At 37.7% G+C, this 25,450-nt stretch overlaps 1 protein-coding gene across 1 annotated transcript in view; it reads right to left on the bottom strand.

The window, feature by feature from the left end:
* The window catches only part of LOC121423182 (fibronectin-like), a 53,696-nt gene that overhangs the window by 27,840 nt on the left and 406 nt on the right, over positions 1 to 25,450 (bottom strand). The window contains exons 2-9 of the mRNA XM_041618498.1: positions 24,864 to 25,121; positions 24,196 to 24,453; positions 23,439 to 23,690; positions 19,664 to 19,912; positions 19,019 to 19,270; positions 17,745 to 18,041; positions 15,700 to 15,972; positions 14,893 to 15,147 (exon numbers count right to left, since the gene is read on the bottom strand). Coding sequence (XP_041474432.1) covers positions 14,893 to 15,147; positions 15,700 to 15,972; positions 17,745 to 18,041; positions 19,019 to 19,270; positions 19,664 to 19,912; positions 23,439 to 23,690; positions 24,196 to 24,453; positions 24,864 to 25,121 — 2,094 coding nt within the window. The remainder of the gene's footprint in view (positions 1 to 14,892; positions 15,148 to 15,699; positions 15,973 to 17,744; positions 18,042 to 19,018; positions 19,271 to 19,663; positions 19,913 to 23,438; positions 23,691 to 24,195; positions 24,454 to 24,863; positions 25,122 to 25,450) is intronic.

Genomic DNA, 25,450 nt, shown 5'->3' with positions numbered 1-25,450 from the left:
ACTATACGGTATCAATGCTTGCATGGTGGATGTTTTTGTGTCAGACCTTTGGAAATGTGATTGAATTATTGCTTAAGGAGTCTTACAGAAAAGCTTTAAGGGACACACTGAAAAGTGCCAACCTCTTCCGGGTTAGAATAATTTAAAAGAATGGTGAATTAAATCAAGATCATTTTAAACCTCTATCTTAAGTTTTGATAAACGAATAATAGCTCTAAAAATAGTAACTCCATTGAAAATATATCCTCGATTTTAGCGCCCACCCACAAAGAGGTATAGGGCATATTTCATGTATCATGTAGTACGATGTGTACCCTGGAACACACAGCTTGTTGGCATGTTTATGTACTGGTTATAGGATTAATTGGATATAGTAATAACTACAATCAATCATATTCAGACTACTGTAGAGATCAAAACCTAAGTATTGTGTTACTGCTGGAAGGTGTAGAAGGGGTGAGCCTACATAATGCCTTGTTGTTGTTTTCGTGTGAGTAAATATTGGAATTTTCTTATTCACGCACATTTTGAAGCATTTTCATTTTAAATCTTTTTGAATTTACTCTTATATATTTTCATTCCCTTGACTGTTTTTATTCCTTTTTTCTCTCTAAATAGTAAAAGTGTTATCGTATTTGGCATTCAATTAACTAATGATATTATAAACATTAAGGGAAGTTGTGTAGGACTCACGTAAGTCTGAATTAAATATGCCCAATATTCCATTAATTCCCCTGAACCTACGCAGATGGTTATTACTCGATTACAATCATGTTTATACGAATATATATACGAATATGAATATACGTGTGTTAGGAGTGATGCAAATGAGCGCATCTGATCTCGACGGAGTAAATCGTCATGTACAACACTCCCAGGGTCATTCTGTCATGGCCGCTGACTGCTGTCGCTGGCTGAATTCCTTGAAGCTGGGTTGTGCAAAAGTGGCACAAAAGCCGGAAAACATTTTGAATTAGAGCATCAATTATCTACCTTATTTTCTAGAGGCTGAAACATGACTCATGAAATTTAAAGGACAAGTCCACCCCAGCAAAAACTAGATTTGAATAAAAAGAGAAAAATTCAACAAGCATTACACTGAAAATTTCATCAAAATCGGATGTAAAATAAGAAAATTATGGTCGTTTAAAGTTTCGCTTCAATTCACAAAACAGTTATATGCACATCTCGGTCGGTATATGCAAATGAGGAACTGATGACATCACTCACTCACTATTTCTTTTGTATTTTATTATATGAAATATGAAATATTTTGATTTTCCCGTCATTGTCATGTGAAATGAAGTTTCATTCCTCCCTGAACACGTGGAATTCCATTATGTTAACATTTTGTGCTTCAGGCAAAGAGGTCCTAATCGTCAAATTCGTAAAAATTGAAATATTCTATAATTCAAACAATAAAAAACACAAAAGAAATAGTGTGTGACATCATCAAGTCTCTCATTTGGATGTAATTGGCTCGTTCATATAACTATTTTGCTAAAAATAAGCGAAACTTTGAAATGTCATAACTTTCTTATTTTACATCTGATTTTGATGAAATTTTCAACATTGTGCTTGTCTGATTTTTCTCTATTGATTCAATTCAACATTTTTCTGAGGTGGGCTTGACCTTTAATGAAAAATCAGATATCAAGGGCTTATGCCGAAAGGGTGGGTGATGTCGCGTTAGGGTGTGTTGACATTAACGCGAAGATTCGTCCAAAGCCCCCCCCCCCCCCCGGCTTGGCCGAAAGGGTGCGCTTGGAGCGTTACGTCACGTCGCGTTCACTGGAACGCATCCATTCGTCCAAAGCCCCCCCCCCCCGGAAGTGCCGAAAGGGTGCGTTTTATTTTGTTTTTAATAATAATAATAATAATACTAACAATAATAATAATAATAATTACAATAATAATGATAATAATTATAATAATAATTACAATAACAATAAGAAGAAAAAGAAGCAGAAGAAGAAGGAGAAGGAGAATAAGATAATGATGATGAAGAACAACAACAATAACAAGAAAAATAATATCACCAACAACAATGATTAATAATGATAGTAAAAAAATAATTATAATATGAAGGAGACGAAGAGGGAAGAAGAAGAAGAAAAAGAAGAAGTAGAAGTAGTAGTAGTCGAAGAAAAAGAAGGAGTATACGATAATGATGAAGAACAACAATAACAAAAAAAATATCACAGACACCGATAATTATAAAAATACGAATTTAGTAATAATTATAATGATAGTAATTATAATAATATGAAGGAGGGGAAGAGGGATGCAGAGGAAGAAGAAAAACAAGAAGAAGAAGCAGAAGAAGAAGAAAAGAAAAAAACGAAGGAATTATTTTAATTACAATAATTATAATAATTAATCCAAATACTAACATGTTACTAGTCCTATGGATCATAATAATAATAAAAAATAATACTTAATGATGATGATGATAATAATAATAACAATGATAAGAATAATAATGATAATAATAATATTAATAATAATAGTAATAATAATGATAGTGACAATAATAATAATAATAATAAAGATAAGAACGATGATAATAATGATCATTATAATAATAAAATATCACAGATGATTATCATCATCATAATCTTCATCATCAACATAATATAAGATAATGACGATAATAATAATAATAATGAATTATAATAATAAATGAAAATAAAAAACAAAATCATCGATCGAAGTGAGAGGGTTCGAACCTGCAACCACCGATTTCGAGGCGCCGCTCTCATCAAATTGAGCTATTTGTGCATTGCAACCATGTCGTGGTCGTTTCTTCTCTAAGTATACATCCCCTGGTATTGCGCAATGCCCGAACGCACGCCGCGCTACATTGTCTCTGGTGATGATAATGTCGAAACGGTGATACGACGAAATTGACTTCCTTTTCCGCAGAATCATGCATTTTTCAAGAAGGAGTGATGCAAGTACTTGCTTGAAAATATTCTTAAGCAGTAGCGTACCTTGGGTCACGGCATTGGGGAGGCACCATCAAAAAATTTGAGTCACCTAGTGAGCGCGCAAAGCGCGCTCAGTTGCCAGGTATACTGATATTTTAAGGACAGTGCCATTAAACGGATATGTATCTCACTGACCATGCGAGCGCGAAGCGCGAGCTGAAAATTTTTGACATTTAGACCTAGAAAGGGACATAATAAGCAGATTTTTGTTATCATGTTACATACCTGTCTCGCTAAACAAACAATACGAGCGCGATCGAGCACAAGCTTGAATTTTTGTATATATTGACCCCAAACAGGGACATTTTAAGGACTTTAACATATCTCACCATATTCATCTAATGCGAGTGCCAAGCGCTTGCTGATTTTTAGAATTTATAGAATTATTTATAAACAAAGGAAGCACTTGCAATCATTGTAATCATGATTCACATACGCATTTCACTAATCAAATATTGCGAGCACAAAGCGCGAGCTGAAAATATAAGTAATTCAGACCTGAAGAGGGACATTCTAAGGCTTGTTTGTAGGAATTCACTAAGACCATAGTACGTATTTCACTAACCAAATGATGGGGGGCCAACATACCCTTTCGGCCAAACCGGGGGGGGGGGGGCCTTTGACGAATCTTCGCGTTAGTGTCAACACCCCCTAACGCGACAGCACCCATCCTTTCGGCATGAGCCGGTATCAAGAAATATATTTCTAGTTTTTCAGCCCTTGTGGATCACTGAAACTCGGATGTTGAATTCAGCTCATCCACCTTTCTTAGCTTGAATGACGTTATAGTGTACGAACTAGCGCTCATACGAGCACCGTGAGACCTAACGTCAAAACCCTGAAAACGAATCACAAATATGGGCAGCGAAGGAGAGGGCTCGTAGCAGATTACTTCACGTATGCGCAGAGCTCCAAACATTCCTTAATCTTGTATGTGGACATGGGGGGTCGCATAAATCGAAAACTGCCTATTATCATTGTTACCAAAGAGAATGAATATTTCTCATTCCCATCATATATGAGATTGGCAAAATGACAGCCGATACAACGGACACCTTTACTGATTTGTCACAGCTTTAATTGCTTTTGGAAGGTACACAGTTATTACATCCACCCGTCATTCCACATCTTGGCTCATTCGTTTCTGCCTAATGTGTTTGTCTTTTACAGAACATGAATCGCATATCTGTCTCAAAAGAGCAGGCAAATTATTGCCGAATGGGAAAAGGAATCTATGAACTGATCAACGATAAGGACATAATACTGATTCTATTTCTGTGTCAAGCTGAGCATACGCTATATAAGGAAGAATGCGTTTGCCATGTATAATACAGAATTATATCATATATTACTTCCATTGTCTAAAACATGTAAACACACTAAATATTGGCAAGAATTAAGCCGAGGACTGATTTAACTCCATCTTTAGCCCTTCAGGACCTACATTATAACCTCTGAACTACAAATATCTGCAAAATGTTAATTGATCGCTGTTACAGGCGTGCTGTTTGAAAGATGTTGAAACCTCTTTTTAAAATGCGATTTTCGTCAGATTTTGTTATGAACTGGAAATAGATTTGTTTTCAATCTGTTTACAAACGACAACTTATTGTTAAAGGAACTTACCTTTTGGCCGGTAATGACATTATCTCTCGGTGGATATCCAGCTCTTAAGTTTGGCAACAATATCAACAATTATGCAAGATGTGAAACAACCGCATTGAAATTGTTTATTTGAATTAATTTCACCGAGATATCAAAGATGGATTGGAACGACTCTTGCAAGAACGAAACATTCGTCTCTGGCTCTGATGAAATCGTTTCTTTTTACGCATCAGTTGTGTATGCCATTCTCATTGCCGTAACCTCAATACTATCAATCAGTCTTAATGCTGCCCACTTTAAGACGATTCGATCGCTCACGGACATACCAACGGCAAATGAAATAATGTTACAGGTTAAAGCATTTTGCGACGTCCTTTTGGCAGTGAGCTATGGATTCATGGTCCCCTTAATAGTCAGCCACTCCTGGAGTTTCAGAGACTTTTTCTGCGGCGTAAGCAGCTGGACAGCTGAGATGTTTGCTACATACAGTATCCAACTACACATGCTCCAACATCTAAATCGTCTCTTGTGCATCATTATGCCTTACAGATATGGGACGTGGATAAGCAATGTCAAGGTATGGGTTTGCACGATTGGGACCATATTGCTTACAACAATGGTGATTCTTTCATTAAACATCTTCGATTCTGAAATATTGCAGACAGAGGTAGGCATGTGTTACATCGATGTAAAGGCATTAGGAGAATTCTCAGCATTTGCGTTCATGCTAAATGCTTTACTCATACCAAGTGCCATTATTGTATTTGTGTACGTTTGGTTATTGACTATCACGTATCGACATGCCCAGAAGATTCACGCCCAGGAATTAGCTGGAGCCCCTGATCTTCCACAAGGACAAGGCATCCTACTGAAGATCAGGTCAATTAAGAGGGCGCTGTTCGTTACACTTGTAACTGTTGGTTGGTTTGTGCTAACTGGGGTTCCTTTCGCCATATGGAGCATTTTGACATCTAACGGCTTAAATTTCCACTACGCAGTGTCAATGCTTGCGTGGTGGATATTTTTGTGCCACACCTTTGGGAGTGTGATAGAATTAATGCTCAAGGAGTCTTACAGAAAAGCTCTAATGGACACACTGAAAAATGCCATCCTATTCCGATGTAAGTCAATTTGGCTAAAAGAATGATTAACAATTAGTGTGGTGGACGGTGGAATGTTAAAAGATGGATTACACTGAAATCATTTTAAACCTATATCTATAAGAAAAAGCTTCAGAAATAACAATTACATTACTATAAAGCTACCTTTAATTTTAGCGCTGACCCTCAATGACTACCATATTTATGGACTGGTTAGTCCCAGCTGCTGACCATCCACGACCTTGCTAATAGAGAGATCGACGTCAAACAGCAGATAGATGCCGTACTATTACATGTTTTAAAGGCATAAAAGACTCTAGAGGAAACAAGCCTTCTATGGCATCCAAGGAAATTTCCTTTGTTGGATCAGAGAATTCTTTAAAGATCGTGTCCAACAGATCGTGCTTGAAGGAATTACCTCTCTCCAAGTTACTATCATCTCGGGTGTATCTCAAGGGATTGTACTTGGCCCACTTCGTTTCTTGACGTATATCAATGATCTGCCTAGCTGTGTCAAGTCTGAGGTGCGGACGTTTGGCGACGATTGTTTACTCTACCCACAGATTGGGAGGCCACGTGGCAGATATCTTTCAATCAATCGAAGTGTGAAGTCCTGAGAATTGCCAACAAGGGGAAATATGTCACCCACTAGCCTTATACTCATCATACTGTCAACCTCCCAGCTGTTGACAATGACAAGTGCCTCTAGTCAGGGGCCTTAGCAAAATTTTGGGGACAGGATTTACAAAAGCGCCATTTTTTGCATGTGGGTCAAACGCGAAGATTCGCCCAAAGCCCCCCCCCCGGAAGTGCCGCAAGGGTGCGTTTTATTTTGTTTTTAATAATAATAATAATAATACTAACAATAATAGTAATAATAATTCCAATAATAATGATAATAATAATAACGGTAATATTAATAATAATTATAATAATAATTACAATAACAATAAGAAGAAAAAGAAGCAGCAGAAGAAGGAGGAGGAGAAAGAGAATAAGATAATGATGATGAAGAACAACAACAATAACAAGAAAAATAATATCACCAACAACAATGATTAATAATGATAGTAAAAAATAATTATAATATGAAGGAGACGAAGAGGGAAGAAGAAGAAAAAGAAAAAAATAGAAATAGTAGTAGTCGAAGAAAAAAAGGGGTATACGATAATGATGAAGAACAACAATAACAAAAAAAATCACAGACACCGATAATTATAAAAATACAAATTTAGTAATAATTATAATGATAGTAATTATGATAATATGATGGAGAGGAAGAGGGATGCAGAGGAAGAAGAAGAAAAAGAAGAAGCAGAAGAAGAAAAGAAAAAAAACGAAGGAATTATTTTAATTACAATAATTATAATAATTAATCCAAATACTAACATGTTACTAGTCCTAAGGATCATAATAATAATAAAAAATAATGATAATTATAATAATGATAAAAATAATACTTAATGATGATGATAATAATGATAACAATAACGATAACAATAATAATGATAATAATAATAATAATAATAATAATAGTAATAATAATGATAGTGACAATAACAATAATAATAATAATAATAGTAATAAATATAAGAACGATGATAATAATGATCATTATAATAATAAAATATCACAGATGATTATCATCATCATAATCTTCATCATCAACATTATGTAAAATAATGACAATAATAATAATGAATTATAATAATATATGAAAATAAAAAACAAAATCATCGATCGAAGTGAGAGGGTTCGAACCTGCAACCACCGGTTTCGAGGCGCCGCTCTCATCAAATTGAGCTATTTGTGCATTGCAACCATGTCGTGGTCGTTTCTTCTCTAAGTATACATCCCCTGGTATTGCCCGAACGCACGCCGCGCTACATTGTCTCTGGTGACGATAATGTCGAAACGGTGATACGACGAACTTGACTTCCTTTTCCGCAGAATCATGCATTTTTCAAGAAAAAGTGATGCAAGTACTTGCTTGAAAATATTCTTAAGCAGTAGCGTACCGTGGGTCACGGCATTGGAGGGGGGCACCATCAAAAAATTTGAGTCACCTAGTGAGCGCGCAAAGCGCGCTCAGTTGCCAGGTATACTGATATTTTAAGGACAGTGCCATTAAACGGATATGTATCTCACTGACCATGCGAGCGCGAAGCGCGAGCTGAAAATTTTTGACATTTAGACCTAGAAAGGGACATTATAAGCAAATTTTTGTTATCATGTTACATACCTGTCTCGCTAAACAAACAATACGAGCGCGCTCGAGCACAAGCTTGAATTTTTGTATATATTGACCCCAAACAGGGACATTTTAAGGACTTTAACATATCTCACCATATTCATCTCATGCGAGTGCCAAGCGCTTGCTGATTTTTAGAATTTATAGAATTATATCTAAACAAAGGAAGCACTTGCAATCATTGTAATCATGATTCACATACGCATTTCACTAATCAAATATTGCGAGCACAAAGCGCGAGCTGAAAATATAAGTAATTCAGACCTGAAGAGGGACATTCTAAGGCTTGTTTGTAGGAATTCACTAAGACCATAGTACGTATTTCACTAACCAAATGATGCGAGCGCGAAGCGCGAGCTGAAAATTTTCGATATTCAGATCAGAAAAAGGGACAGGAAATGTTTTATATTAAGACCTTAAAATGGGGCGATCACTTTAAGTAGTCATGAAAAAGAAGCATATGTCACTACATACATCAATAATAGCTCAAAGTGCGAGGAAACCTATTTGGTGTATATTGACTGGATTTGACAACGTCACATCTCTCTAATATACTTGAAAACTATAGTATTCCGAAAAAAAGACATGAGCCCTGAGGAAATCATGTTTCATAAAGTTATTACAAAAAAGTTTATGTAATATACAGTAATATAACATAATTATGATATAATATGAAATTGATCATTTCTTCTTTCCGACTACGTTTCTCTTCCTTTCTCCCTCTTTTTCTCCCTTTCCCCTGTTTTTTTTTGGGGGGGCCAGCCGATTGGGGGGCACGTGCTCCCCCCCATGCCCCCCCCGTAGTTACGCCACTGTTCTTAAGACATTTCAACGATTCATTTTGATTCTAGGTAAGTTAAGCTTCTTTAAACTCGGATCATATCTGTCGCCACTGTTCAGATATGCTTCTGCAGCGATGAGCGGATCGTGCCATCGTCCTGCCGCCCTGGCTAGCCGTCCGGCCGTACTGTAGTAGGCCGTACGCCTTCACAATTAGCCGCTGAGTGTACTGAACGCGAAGGTTCGGGAAAAGCCCCCCCCCCCCCCCGGTTGTGCCATTTGGGGGCGTTGTCGACACTGACGCGCCCTAACGCTCCCAATATACCCTTTCGGCCAAACCGGGGGGGGGGGGCTTTGGACGAATCTTCGCGTTAGTGTCAACACCCCCTAACGCGACAGCACCCATCCTTTCGGCATAAGCCGGTATCAAGAAATATATTTCTAGTTTTTCAGCCCTTGTGGATCACTGAAACTCGGATGTTGAATTCAGCTCATCCACCTTTCTTAGCTTGAATGACGTTATAGTGTACGAACTAGCGCTCATACGAGCACCGTGAGACCTAACGTCAAAACCCTGAAAACGAATCACAAATATGGGCAGCGAAGGAGAGGGCTCGTAGCAGATTACTTCACGTATGCGCAGAGCTCCAAACATTCCTTAATCTTGTATGTGGACATGGGGGGTCGCATAAATCGAAAACTGCCTATTATCATTGTTACCAAAGAGAATGAATATTTTCTCATTCCCATCATATATGAGATTGGCAAAATGACAGCCGATACAACGGACACCTTTACTGCTTTGTCAGAGCTTTAATTGCTTTTGGAAGGTACACAGTTATTACATCCACCAGTCATTCCAAATCTTGGCTCATTCGTTTCTGCCTACTGTGTTTGTCTTTTACAGAAGATGAATCGCCTATCTTTCTCAAAAGAGCAGGCAAATTATTGCCGAATGGGAAAAGGAATCTATGAACTGACCAACGATAAGGACATAATAATACTGATTCTATTTCTGTGTCAAGCTGAGCATATACGCTATATAAGGAAGAATGCGTTTGCCATGTAGATTACAGAATTATATCAGATATTACTTCCATTGTCTAAAACATTATATAAACACACTAGAAATTGGCAAGAATTAAGCCGAGGACTGATTTAACTCCATCCATAGCCCTTCAGGACCTACATGATAACCTGTGAACTACAAGTATCTACAAAACGTTAATTGACCGCTGTTACAAATGTGCTGTTTGAAAGATGTCCAAACCTCTTTAAAGAATGCGAAATTTCGTCCGATTTTTTAATGCCCTGGAAATTGATTTGTTTTAAATCTGCCCACAAAGAACAACTTTTTTTAAAGGAACTTACACTTTGGCCTGTAATGACATTATCTCTCGGTGGATATCCAGCTTTTAAGTTTGGCAACAGTATCAACAATTATGAAGGATGTGAAACAACCGCATTGATATTGTTGTTTCTATAAATTTATTTCACCGAGACAATATCAAAGATGGATTGGAACGACTCTTGCAAGAACGAAACAACCGTCTCTGGCTCTGACGAAATCGTTCCTTTCTACGCAGCAGTTGTGTATGCCATTGTCATTGCCGTAACCTCAGTACTATCAATCAGTCTGAATGCTGCCCACTTTAAGACGATTCGATCGCTCACGGACATTCCAACGAAAAACAAAATAATATTACAGGTTAAAGCATTTTGCGATGCCCTTTTGGCAGTGAGCTATGGATTCATGGTTCCCTTAATATTAAGCCACTCTTTGGGTTTCAGAAACTTTCTCTGCAGCGTAAGCAGTTGGACTGCGCAGATGTTTGCTACAAACAGTATCCAACTACACTTGCTCCAACATCTAAATCGTCTCTTGTCCATCATCATGCCTTATAGATATGGGACGTGGATAAGCAACGTCAAGGTATGGGTTTGCACGATTGGGACGATGTTGCTTACAACAATGGTGATTTTTTCATTAAACATCTTCGATTCTGAAATATTGCAGACAGAGGAAGGCATGTGTTACATCCATGTAAAGGCATTAGGAGAATCCTCAACATTTGCGTTCATGCTAACTGCTATTTTCATACCAAGTGCCATGATTATATTTGTGTACGTCTGGTTGTTGTCTATCACGTATCGACATGCCCAGAAGATCCACGTCCAGGAATTAGTTGGAGCCCCTGATCTTCCACAAGGACAAGGCATCCTAGTGAAGATCGGGTTAATTAAGAGGGCGCTGTTCGTTACCCTTGTTACTGTTGGTTGGTTTGTGCTAACTGGGGTTCCTTTCGCCTTATTGAGCATTTTGACATCTAACGGTTTAAATTTCCACTACGTGGTGTCAATGCTTGCGTGGTGGATATTTTTGTGCCAGACCCTTGGCAGTGTAATAGAATTATTGCTCAAGGGGTCTTACAGAAAAGCTCTAATGGACACACTGAAAAAATGCCATCCTATTCCGATGTAAATCAATTTGGCTAAAAGAATTATGAACAGTTAGTCTGGTGGACGGTGGAATGTTAAAAGGTGGATTACACTGACATCATTTTAAACCTATATCTAGAGTTGATCAATCAAGAATAGCTTTAGAAATAACAATTACATTACTTAGCTACCTTTAATTTTAGCACCGACCCTCAATGAGTACCATATTTAGGGACTGGTCGGTCACAGGTGCTGACCATCAACGACCTTGCTAATATTGAGATCGACGTCAAACAGTAGATAGATGCCGTACTATTTTATTTTTCAAAGGCATAAAAGACTCTTGAGAAAACAAGCCTTCTGTGACATCCAAGGAAATTTATTTTGTTGGATCAGAGAATTTCTTAAAGATCGTGTCCAACAGAACGTGCTTGAAGGAACCACCTCTTTCCAAGTTACCATCAACTCAGGCGTACCTCAAGGGATTGTACTTGGCCCACTTCGTTTCTTGGCGTATATCAATGATCTGCCTAGCTGTGTCAAGTCTGAGGGGCAGACGTTTGGCGACGACTGTTTACTCTACCCACAGATTGGGAGGTCACGTGGCAGACACCTTTCAATAAATCGAAGTGTGAAATCCTGAAAATGGCCAACAAGGGAAAATATGTCACCCACTAGCCTTATACTCATCATACTGTCAACCTTCCAGCTGTTGACAATGACAAGTGCCTAGGAGCACACATCATTAGATGGAAAAGGAATTAGTTTGTACCTGTACAAGGAAAGTTTTACCTGTAATATGTGCATAAACCTGTAACCTCAGTATATTACTTATGGTAGGCAATGCAGCATGACGCACTAGTGTTTCGGTACTGCACAAAGTATTCCTCATATTTTCAATAATTTTTTGTTATTCCATTTTGTTTGATCCCCCTTCACTTGTGTGCCTTGAGCATCTTTAACGAGATGGATATGGCGCCTAATAAATTGCATATTGTTATTATTATCATTATTATTATTACTATTATTAAAATACGAATACCCTACCAAGATGTCTGTATTACACCCGAAAGAACAAGAATGATTGATTGCATATATAGTAATTACTGCAATCAATCCTACAAATTCACAATATAGATCAAATGCTCAGCTTTGAATTACTGCTAGAAGCCAAATGCTCGGCCTACATGATGCTCCATTACTGTTTTTTGTTAAAAATATATATATTAGAATATTCTTGTTTAGGTATATTTCGGAGCATTTGTCATTCAAAATCTTTTTGATCTCTCCAAATATTTCCATTCCCTTGACTGTTTTAATTCCTTTTTCATTCGTGATAATACATGACGTTGAAGGGGTGTCATGAACTGATATCTTGCATTGTCATATATATAACGTAAGTCAAGTAGTACTCGTTTGTGTTTAAATAAAATACACGTAATATAAGCTCCCATTGGTACCCTGAACATACTCAGATGGTTATTAGTTCATTTCATGTTTAAATACATATGATGAAAATGGAAGAGAATAGCAAAATAACATGAATGATAGGCATTTATTGTTGCTGTTGTTAACTTTGGACATTGTCAATTAACTTTTTTAACAAAACAATGAGCAAGTAAGTCATTATGCCTAAACTAGATCGGGGTTCTATTTCGTAAACACTTGTTTTGATAACAAATGCACAATTTGTATAACAAATGCACAAGTGAAGTTTGTTAACAGTCAATCAGTCATCAAACTGAATAATTTCAGTAGCTTTAAAGTGTTTAATATTGCACATTTGTTAATATCACAAGTTTTATTATTAAAACGACCCCTGATAGAAAATTATATCACGCGTATGACATTTGTGTGATTGTCATCAAGATGTATGCCTCCAGTAATGAAACAAACATTTGTTCACATATACAGGCGACATCCATCATGTCGAGGATATTAAATTTCATTTGTCATTCAGTATCGTTACGTGATATCAAATTATAATCGTGTCCATCATCAAATAAAGATGATTTCCGCTCTCACTGCATCATTTATACTCGCTAAGCCATTAAGGTGATTACATTGTGCGTTATAAAAGATTTTCATTAAAGCCGCAGCAATACCGGGCGCACTGGAGTAGGAGCCGTACCCATAAAACTGTTTAAATAGAAAGGTGAAAAGGGAAAGATGGAGAAAAACGGAGGAATTATTCAATACGAGCATTAAAAGAGAATGTCGGATCACTAAAGCTGTATTCTGTTATAATTTTCATTATCAAAAATTGTGTCGCTGATTCCATTTACCCTCTCCTCCTACAGAGTACCCTCTCATCAAAACGCCCATTTTCAAAATGACAGTCAGTTCCGGACTCGTCGGGTCATTGTTAGAAAATCATGACCTAGGAAGTTTGTTAACAGTCAATCAGGATTAATGTCAGCGAAAGGCAATTTGAACCTTCCTGAATGTGTGCCCGTTTCATAGCAATAGCGTTATGGGATTTATGTGACCCTTAGAATACTACTAAAAATGCGATTTTCTTCGGTTGAAATTTATGAAAAGTGAGACCTCTCGAATTTTGAGTTTTATTTATTATCGCGCTCGGTCGCTACGCAAACTGGCATATGGATAATGAAATTGCATTGAGATTGGATAATCTGAGATATTTTTATTGACAGGCCCCTCTCCTCTTGGTGTAATTAAACGATATCACGTGCCCTGGGAGTTATATTGGTAAATAAAATGGTTCTAAATTAATTCTTAAACAGTTAGAATTTGAAATCTTTTAACCCTGTCGCTTCGCCCCCTCGCCTTACTATTGACAATTTTGTAATGTTATTGCATGGCGAGGGTGGGGGGGCACTATCTGATATCGCGTACATCAATACCCAGCTGCATGAGTAGTCCCCCTTATACCCATGCTGCCCACTGTAAGCCGTTTTCGTTCGTTATGTTTGTTCAGGCGGGTTTTCGATATGAGTGTTTAAACTTCGCTTGGAGCAAATCAAAATAATATGTTCACAATAAGAATCTACAGACCTATAATGGCGGTATTCCCGAAGATTGACTAATATAACAACCCTGCTAACTGATGAGCCCACTCTTACTAATTAGTAAGGATCAAATTAGTAGGGATGTTGAATTAATCATCTTTTCGCAAAAGATATACCAGCTAGTAGCTCCACTAAAACTAGTAAGGCTACAAACTAGGATTAGTTGTACCCACTGAGCATGCTCGGTTCACATCTACTGACGATCCATGTCCTTGTGACATCACTTGTGTTTGTGTGGGTGTGTGTGAGTGTGTTTGTGTGAGTACAATGTGCATGTGGGCGCTCATGTTTTGCTTGTGCCGGGGTGCGTATGTGGGTGTATTTGAGGGTGTGTGGGGATAATGCGCGTACGTGTATGTAAGGGTGTGTATGGGCGTCTTTGCCCTGGGCGAAAGAAAAGGGTATTTTTTTTCATTACTTCCTTGATATCATGGTTGTTTTTATCGGCCTTGTAAAGAGTTTGTTTTAGGGCTACAGTTAGTTTAATAGGGTCGAGTAACCATGTGTAGATCTTTAACAACATTATGTTTGCCTTTAATTGTCAAGTTCTAACTTTATTGGAAACCAGAAACATTTCGCTGTTTAAACACGTAATGTTGACGCCAATATTGGCTACCCCACGAACCCTGTCTGTTGATTACCCCGCATTTATACCTTCAGCAATTAAAACAATCATGTAGCAGGTTCTTTCTTACTTATTGACACGAAGATTGACAAAGTGCATGAAGCTTGATTGAAGGCGAGATCACGGTAGGTAAATGTGACCGATGTGGTTCCAAGAGGGAACTGATTTGTAGTTGGTACGGTTGAACTAACGAAGAAGAAGATTCCGGAGTCATCGGTAACAGTAGGGAGTGGCACTGCTACCATCGCAAATGTACTTCCCAGTGGAACTGTTCGAAGGATATCAGACGGACAAAGCACAGTTGGCGGAGTAGTGTCAGGTGAACCTTGGGAAGAAGAAAATTGAGGTTTTTTCAGAAACTCCGTTGAATTTAATGACAACTTATGAATGAAGAATCGGAAAAATATAATGAAATATTCGATGTGATACACCTACCATGGTAATTGGACGATGCATCATCCGTCGTATTTAAAATTCCCTACAGCCTCTCTCCATCGCGATGGAGAGAAGCTGTAAGTTATTTGAAATACGTTGTAAAGTTGTAAGGAACAGACGAAAAACTAATTAAGAGAAACTTTTGATTATTATATTAACTGTAGGACTATGCAGATTTTTCAATTTTGTAAGCGTAATGTCGTCTAATACATTAATATATGCAGATCAGAAATAAATAAGCTGATTATCTATAGGGTTATATAGTATTATCAAGGATGTATTCCTTGAACGTTCATGTAATACAACAAAACTCAAAGTGTGCTAAAAAACGAATCTCCTGCATACTTTGAATATATATCCGAAGTGAAAGTTTTCCATAAATAGTCCCATTTGAATTTCGATAATATCATATCTGTGGTACTGAGATATATACATTACATACCTTGAGAAACCATTGTTAAAACTGCACGTTTTCTAAGACCGTTTTTCTGACTGTACAGATAGAACGTAAAGTCTGTGTTCGGTGGTAACCCTGTGATTTGCTCGGACGTCCTGCCCAAAGGCACTTCTCGACTAGAGGTGTTGTCTCTCATTAACGTTGTTGCATAAGATATCACGTAACCGTCCACACCTGGTGCGCTAACCCATCTGAGCTCATAGCTGGTCGCTGACGTTCTCTGAACAGTAGCGCTTGTTGGAGCTTCAAGGGGCAGCACTGACAAGCAATAGAAAGTAGAGAGATGACTTCAGTTTGTAATAATTGTGAGACTTTGTAACATATTATTGTTCAATATCTCGAAATAGCGACCCATAATGTCATACCCATACAGTTAAACATTAGCGTACGAACGTCACAATTCATTATTTCAAACTACTACTGATCCCTTTCTTCATCTAGGTAAAGATCAATGTCCTCATCTAAGTAGTTATCATTCATTTCATTGAATTCTACATTTTTGCGATATTTGCTGATGTTTTCGCAATAGCGACGGAAGCCAAAACAAATTAGGGGATCCACCTGAAATTCAGGGATGGACACAAGTAAGAAATTGGAAAAGCGAAAAAAAGTTATCAAGAGAAATCTACGGGGGCCAGGAGCCCTAACTCCCCCCCCCCCCGCTTCCGCTGCCTTTGTATTTTCGTATCCATGACCTAGGTTTAACACTAAGGCTTATATTATGAAGTCCGTTTTAACTGAGATCATGGTCTTACTCTGTGCTAAAATTATGGCAAGCAAAAATCTATATTTTAATATACACACACACATATATATATATATATATATATATATATATATATATATATATATATATATATATATATATATATATATATACATATATATATAGTAAGGAAATGGGTGAAGAGAACAATGGTAGGCGTAGCTCAAACCAAGGCCTACCATTGTTCTCTTCATCCATTTTTTTACTATATTTGAACAAAAAGAGTTGCCCAAGCTGTTGTACATGTATAACCTCACATATTTATATATCGTCGGCGTTCATCCGAACCGTCGTATCAGTCAATTTTGGTCAGAAAATCGATTTTGAGATTTTTGCAGAAAATGAATGTACAAGTCCTATTCTATTCATAAGTGAATTTCTAGGCAGGAATTTATTTTAGTTTCTGAGGTATGATGGGATTTTCACGACGATGCCATACAATTTTTTTAATAAAATGCCCAAATCCCATTGGAAGCGTGTACTGTAGCAGAGCGATACGACGTTTTGACCATAGAGTTATATAAACCTACCGTCAGATAGACAGATCTTCGACACCATACCAATTATGATTTCCTTTGTCGGGTGAAGGTCGGTTTTGAACAATGACAAGCCGCCATGCCTCTGCTGGATCAATGCTATTGCTTTGATACAGTACACGTATGGGAGAAAGTGTACAAATGTGTGAAGCTATACGTGTACAGCTTTGGCAACTCTTTTATTCAAATATTGTAAAGAAATGGATGAAGAGAACAATGGTAGGCGTAGCTTAAATCAGACATTCAATGGGATCGGGTCGCCCTAGCCACTAGCCCGTCTCTGTGGTCTAGTGGTTAAGGCACCGGCGTTCAAAGCTGGGGGCCAGGGTTCGATTCCCGGCAGAGACATTTTTCCAAAGGGTCCAATTCTTTTATTTCATTTCCATTCAAAACATAAAACAAAGTAATATAAAGCAATACAAATCAAGTACAATTTTATAGAGCATTCTTACTTCGTAAAACAGAAAAAATAGTATAATAAGAGCATAAATGGAAATAAAGGGATCCACTAAAAAGCAAAGCTTGTAAAGTGTGGATCCCCCTTGGAAATGAAGAAATTATGGTTGACTTATTCTTATATGCGTACATGCACGTATTACAGGAAAGAAAAGGAGAACAAACGAAATCATATTGATGCAAACATAATTACTGAAATGATGCAGCGCTTTTCACACAACTGACCTCACCTGACCTGACCTCAGAATACAGGGCTATATGTTGATACTCACCATGCAAGGGAGCCTCGTTTCCTTGTACAATGTATTGCGTATTGACCATTCCTGATACGAAAGGAACGATTAGTACCCCATTGGGTGGGTTGCCACCAAGGGTGTCATCCTGTAGGGTTATCGTGGTGGCCGTAGGATCATTAATTGTCTCCTGGAAACCAGCACTACCAGCTTCATAGGCTACCAGATAACCTGTCACGTCGGTGATGTCCTCGGGTGTCCAGGACACTGTGAAGTAGTTTAACTCATGGGACTGAAAGTAGACATCCCGGGGTGCAGGTCTGGGAATCAGCGGTCCTAGGGTATCGATATGAAGATTTGAGAGAACACTTCCATTGAAGGGGAAGTTCATCATGAAGATTCAAAGCAAAAATAATAATAATAATAATAATTACTTCCATTGAAGGGGAAGTTCATCATGAAGATTCAAAGCAAAACATTGGTGCAAGTAATTTGTGACGTCATACATCATGGAACAAGAATCCTAAGAATCCCGTGTGCTTTTTCTTATTGAAACAGATGAATAAAACATATTTCATAGAAGGGGGTGAAAATGATGTGTCTGATAGTATTTCCACACCACAAAAAATATTTCAAGTTTGTTAGAAAGTGACATTTTGGGGCAATTCATATCACACCACATGTAGAGAAGCTGCTTTGTTTTTTACTTCATAAACCAAAATTTAAGATGCTTTGTCATTCTTTGATGGATTTTCATCAAACCTTCATCAAAATTTTCATCAAAATTTCAATTTTTTTTGTCTACTTTTTCTGCTTTTAGTCAACGAATTTAGTGTCAAGGTGTGACTTCCCTTGAAGCGTGGGTAGATTCAATTTCATTTCTGAATGATGTGAAATAGAACGTTTTGTACAAATGAGGACAGTTACTACTTCGAATATCTATTTACGATGTCCTCTTGCAATTTCTTAACATTTTCTATGTGGAATGGCTGTAAATTACTTCGTAAGAAAGGAAATATTACTTCAAATTTCAATTTTAATCGAAGGTCCAATGTAGGAAAAGAACCATACACCGTGTTCTTCCAAAGCGAAATATGTAATGAAATGATGTAATATCAATATATAATGTGTAGTCCTAATGCCTATGCCGTTGGTGTCACAGTTTCTACTATATGTCCATCAACGTTAATGGTAATCAGCATTAGTATTCTGTTCATTTAACTTCATAAAGAAAATGGCACATCAATGCATTTTTTAACTACTTAAATGATCACTTAATTGTGAATAGCCATTTATTCAAGCAGGCATCCTACCTGTATTTGCTGCCGCAGTGCCTATTACAACGGTAGTGTTACCTACAGCCGACTGAACTCGAAAGTTGTAAGCAAAGCCTGGACTTAGACCAGTGAGACTCATAAAATTATTCGGAAGAGTATGTGTATGGATTACACCATCAGGTCCTGTGAAGATAATCTGATAAAAAACAGTCGTACCAGGAAGGGGATCCCATGACAAAATGGCAGTTGATGTCGTTACACCAGTCACTGTAACAGAATTTGGTTGACCTGTGAGAAAAAAAAAGTTGAATGATTACATGATTTACCTATCTTTGACAATGTCTTTGTAGACAATCTATTGTTTTTCAAAAGTAAAATAATAGGCATATATCATGACCCTGATCCTCATTAATGAATATCGCCTTCTATAATATACATTTTTTTACACGCATCTCGTTACAGTAACACATTTTGGCTCTCTTTCCTAACAAAAAAAATCACAAGACAAAGCAACACACTGAACTGTAATAATGTAGGGAGTATTGTGTCTCAATAAAGCGAGTTCTTCTCACACGTTTATAACATTAGAAGACAAATAACACCATAAATTGTCGAAAGACTAAATCCTCCCCATCCGATGTAATGTCTCGTAATGTCAGTGACACGACATGAATGGCTTACTTGTGTTGAATGATGTCATTCCAACTTCCACTTGTCCACCTGGGCTGGCTACGTTCGCCACCACACGGGCGTTGTAGGGGAGTCCTGGCGACAGATTTGCCATAAAGACCCATTCTGTTGGTGACGTGACAGACCTCTGGAAGTTGTTCTGACCAGTAAATATTATGTCATACGCTATGACACCTGGCACAGTCGTCCAAGACAACGTAGCCGTTGTTGGCGTCACTTCCTTGACAATGATTGGTGTTACTGCGAAGAAAAAATATATATTAACTTGGAAGAAATATGAGAATACAGTAGCGGACCGTGACCCGGAGGAGACTAAGCATTGGGGGGGGGGGGCACTGCATTGTCTGTGAACAATTCTGTGCCCCCCCATGCTTTGTCTCCTCCGGGTCACGGTCCGCCACTGTGAGAATATGACTGCTTTAAATGGTTGCCATTTATTTTCTTTGATATGCATGTCAAAATTTGTTTAGATGCCAAGAAATTTATTTCCAAGAAACAGTTATATATGGAGGTTTCTTGTCAGTTGTATAATCGATTTGAATCCATATCAGCTAGCTCGGTAAAACCTCTGCACAATTGGTGAAGAGGACACAAACTTGTTGAATCACCATTCATCAACAACAAATACGGCGACCTGGCACAGCAGTTGCGTTTTAAGACATTTTCTCCAAAACCAGAAATTAATAATCCCGTTTTGGTAATTGGATATAGAACTAAAACAAATCGACGAAATAATGTTTAATGTATTGAACGCATTGTCTATTTTCATAGAGAAAAATAATGTTTATTTATTCAATTGCAAAGATGCTGAGTTGGATATTCGCATTAAATACATTTGGGTGCTCGTCAGGTATTCTTATGGTCTGAAGATTGTGTCTTTGAATTCGGGTCTGAGCTTCAATATTGATTACGGGAACGTAGGACCATTTGTATTGAACCTTTTTGAAGGATATTTTCAGCATTGATTTTGAGGCGGTTAGAGCATCGTCATTATATATCCCACCCATATCGCTGATGAGTCAATTAATATGACTTGGTTTTTCCCCCAACGATCACAAGGTATACAACCATTGGATTACCTTTCGAATTACTTTGCGATGTAAACTAAGGTAAAAGTTTTGATTAATAAGTGTATTACACCGGCAGAACCGACTTTTGACTGACATAAGATATCGCCCGATTACCAATGACTGATTATCCGTCGATCTGAAGTAGGTTCAATTGGTATGAATGTAGCATAACATTGGATAAGTACAAGGGATAAGAAGTTTGGTTTGACAAGTACATTTTAGATGGATATGGTTGCATGTCTTCAAGGTAAAACTACTTTCGATTTTGATACTATCATTTCAGACTAGTTAACCAACGTACCCCCCCCCCATGAATAGCTTTCTTTGAAATATTTGGAGAATACATGAAGATAATGTCTGTGTGGGTGTGTGTAGCGTGACTGAATGTATTCTATAAACCTTCTTAAGTTTGAGTTAATGTGTAAAAAACATGTTCGAAACGCTTGTCTAATGTTCCATGTGCCACAAATAACAACTGCTTGCAATTTCGGGTTTCTTTAATAGTGGTTTCCCTATCCTGTAAGCATAAGCGCGCTGGGAGAACAATTTTCAGAACTGAAGTGGCTTCCCTGGTTAAATATACCTACATTATAATATACACAACAAAAAAAGTAAGTCCCCCCTAAATCAAATTGCTGTAACTTTTGAACCAAATTATTTTGAGATATGATATTTCATGGGTGGTTTCCTACACTCATTAAGCAACTCCTGGAGAAAAATGAGATTGATCGGTTGAGTCATGCATGAGTAATTAAAGATTGAATTAAAAATGACCATTTTTGAAAGTCACAAGTGTCGTTTTTCAGATTGTGCAAATAAAAATATTGGGCAAAAATTGTTTTTAGGGAAATTTTATGGTGTTATGCTGTTTTACTATCCATCATTTAACCACTTCAGACCAAATTTTGATATCGTATGTTCATGGTTGAGTGAGCATGATGTATTGCAGGGGCCGCGGAAGCGGGGGGGGGGCTGTGGGGCTTCAGCCCCCCACTTTTTTCCAAAAGCAAGTGCAAAAATGTAATACGATTGTGATTTTTGGCATGGTCAGCCCCCCCCCCCCCCCCCCACTTTGAAAACTGCTCTGTGGCCCCTGTATTGTGACGTATCATCATAGGGGGGGGGGTGGTAGTATCTTCTACAACTTGTTAGATCATGTTAAAATTTGAAAATGTTGATGGCTCCCCCGATTATAGGCCCCTCCCCCATTTAAAATTCTGGATTCACCACTGATCTGTCCATACATTCAACTGATCCTTAGAAATTGTTAGGAAAAGAATACATTTATGCAGTATAGTGTATTCATTCCTAAGTTTTCGAATGTACTCGCTCAACCATGAAAATGGCTAAAGTTCGGAAAGTGTTTGGTGATAGAAATGATGGATGATAAAAACAATAGCAATTAAAGACACATTTGAAACCAAATTTGCCCCCAATACTCACTTTATTACCCTTTAAAATGAGTCTGTGACATTGAAAATACCAATTTTCCCACTTTGATGCGTGCTCACTCATCCATAACTAAACAAATCGATTTCATTTTTGCACAGAATTCTGCCCATAGGTTGATAAACATTACTGCCAAACAACATTGCTAAAGACAGCCTTAAAAAAAAGTTCCACCATATTGAATAAGGGGTTACATATGCTTAAACATACGCACCCATAATGTACACAAGTCTATGAGAGAGGAAGTCAAAATTCTAACAAATATGAAATGAGGGTTTGTTTCATGGACGGTTTTTGTTACTTCTGCTAACAGTTATTTCATGAAACTTCGCACATGGCTTCTGAGTAACACTATCCAAAAGGTGCGCACACCAAAATAACCATTTGATACGGTACAGAGTGGGGCCAAGGCCTTGAACTTTCTTCTCATTTGCATAATTTTCTAATATTGTGTGCTCACTGATGCATTAAGCATCGGGATTTTCATAAAAATCAAATCAAATGAACTGTACAAGGAGTTTTGTGACAGATATCCATAGTTACAAACTGCATTTTTTCCAATAACGTAAAAAAGAGCTAATCACATTCCACATGTTCATTCAAGCGTAAATGTTTAATTTGACAACTTTGAATCATTGAAGCATGTTAATTGGTCATGAACATAACAAAAAAGTTGAGAAAAGATCATTTTCAGTTACCAAAATAAAGCAATACTTGCCTACGATATTTTAAAATCGCATTTTTTGTTTCCAATAAATGTTCATTGAACCGTGAAACGATGAATATTGTTGAAGATAATCTTCCCCAAAATAACTGTCATCATATTCTAGCATTTTTATTGATAGAAATGTGTAAAAATCCAATTATAGCCAATTTGGACTTGAGTTTATTCAACCGTGAAATTTAGTTTAAAAAGTTGTATTGTCTTTTAGAAAGTACCTTTTACAAGCCTTCTGACTATTTTTCATGATGAGAATGTGGAATTAGTTCTAATAAAATGGAATCAAAGTCATGATATTTTGCTTGTGACTTTTGAAAAGTGACATTTTTGCCTTCTGACGGTGCTCACTGAAGCATGACGTAAGATACGTCCACAACGTTTACTCAGAGGGTAGCTTATAAAATTACCTACACGCTCATGTAAAAATATATCAAAAACTCCCATTGGTTCGGAAATTATTGATGTTTGTTTAGGGGGGGACTTACTTTTTTTGTTGTGTATATATTATTATTATTAATCCCCTTACCTTGTGAAATAAGTACAAACAAGGAACAAGATGCCCTGTTGTTAGCTGGATCTCTGTAGGTAAATGTCACCATGGTTGTTCCAATCGAGAACTGATTTCCTGCTGGTAGGGTCGAACTGACTAATTCTACAGATCCAGAGTTGTCACTAACTATCGGCTGTCCCACGTCTATCAGAACAGAGTTTCCACTCTCAAGCACTCTATTAACGTCGGGCGGACACATTACCGCTGGTGGTGTCGTATCAGAAGTCACTATTGGGAACAGTGTGACGTTATTTTAATTAATTAAAATCTGAAAGAAAAAACTTCTGATAGATGGAGGTGGCGGTGTTAGTTGGGATCTTTTCAATCTGAGTGCTACGAAACCATTAATACCTGTAAGAAAGCAACTTACTGTAAGAGGAAGGCATATAAGGACCTCTCCGACGTAGAAACCTGGTAATGAGGATAAATGCCTAATAACTGGCATTGGTGCACTAAAGTGGGAATCAAACCTGCATCGCCGGAATCTGAAACCCCTCCTATATCGACTTAGTTATCACGCCTGAACATCTACGTCAATTCACCCCTGGTGAGTGTTTCATAAAGCTGTTCGTAAAGTTACGCAAGACTTTACGCACGACTGGTGACCTTTCTTGTGTCACGCTATCCCTTTGTAGCTCACGTAGCACCTTACATGATGTTCCAGTCGTGCGTAAATTTGTGCGTAACTTTACGAACAGCTTTACACCCACCCGGAAAGAAGTGATAACCTTACCTGGCGTCGTGATAGAAGTAGTGCCTATGATAGTTATTCCCGTTGAGTCTCTGACCTGTACTCGAATACTGTAGGGAGTGCCTGGACTAAGGTTGATAAGACTGGCTCCATTTGACACAGATGAAACTGTTGTCGGGTTACCGTCTGGTCCAGTGTAGACAATCTCGTAAATAACATTACCAGGGAAGAGAGTCCACTGAAGACTAACTGTCGTGGGTGTCAAGTTGCTTACATTTACTGATCCAGATAATGTTGCATCTGACAGGCGAATATAAAGATAAAAAAACGTAGAAGGCTTAAAAGCATACATGTGCGCATGTAGTACAGCATCACAGATATTTTTTGTTACTCTACGACAAACATGAATTGTACATTCTAAATTGCCACTTCGACATACTAAAGTTTTAGACTGCACATCTGAAAGAAATATAATTTGTAAAGCAAATTGTTCTATATAACGCGTCGATGCAATTTAGTTCGTATACTGAGATAATTGAGATAATTATATAATATTAATTGACCTTGAGGGGAACGTCAAATATGTCGCCCGCAACAGAATCATATTGGCCAAGTGCTTTTAGACGTATGGTACTAGTAATGCGCCGCCCTTTTTACACTAAGCTGTTTGAAGATTCAAAGTGTTAAATCTCAAACACAAACAGACTTACCTATGATTACAGCGACTGTCCCTACATTTAGTCGGGACGTGCCTACAGTTGCTACCACAGAGAATGCATAAGTCATCTGGGGTTGCAAACCAGTCACTACGGATGTGGGGATGGTTGAGCTTAGGACACCCGTCCCTGCATTGTCTTGACTGATGTAAGATATCCGATAGTTGGTCGCAAATGGAATCAAATTCCAAGATAGTACTACCGATGTTGAAGTCTTGCTGTCCACTCTAACATTTGAGTTGGGCTGCACGTCTGTGGAAAGTTGAAATCGTTACCTTAACTTATTCTGAATCAACATGATTAATAGACGCGGTCCTTTTACAAATCTTTAATTAGTAAACACTCAATTGCCCATGAGTTCAAATTGGAAATCACCGTACATTAGGACGGAGTCCTACCTCCACTTATTTTACTCCTCCCTCCACTTATTTTACTCCTCTTTGCTTTACGTTATCAGTATCTCGTTTCAATACATATGACCATTTTAATAATTCTGAAGACACCACGTGTTGTGCCCATAATAATTATTTTCATTGTCAATATAACCATTAATATTGTTTTGTTTCAGTGACTTTGCCAAT

The sequence above is a fragment of the Lytechinus variegatus genome, chromosome 10 (assembly GCF_018143015.1).
Source record: "Lytechinus variegatus isolate NC3 chromosome 10, Lvar_3.0, whole genome shotgun sequence".
Taxonomy (NCBI): Eukaryota; Metazoa; Echinodermata; class Echinoidea; order Temnopleuroida; family Toxopneustidae; genus Lytechinus; species Lytechinus variegatus.
This window is presented reverse-complemented; position numbering and strand designations above follow the sequence as displayed.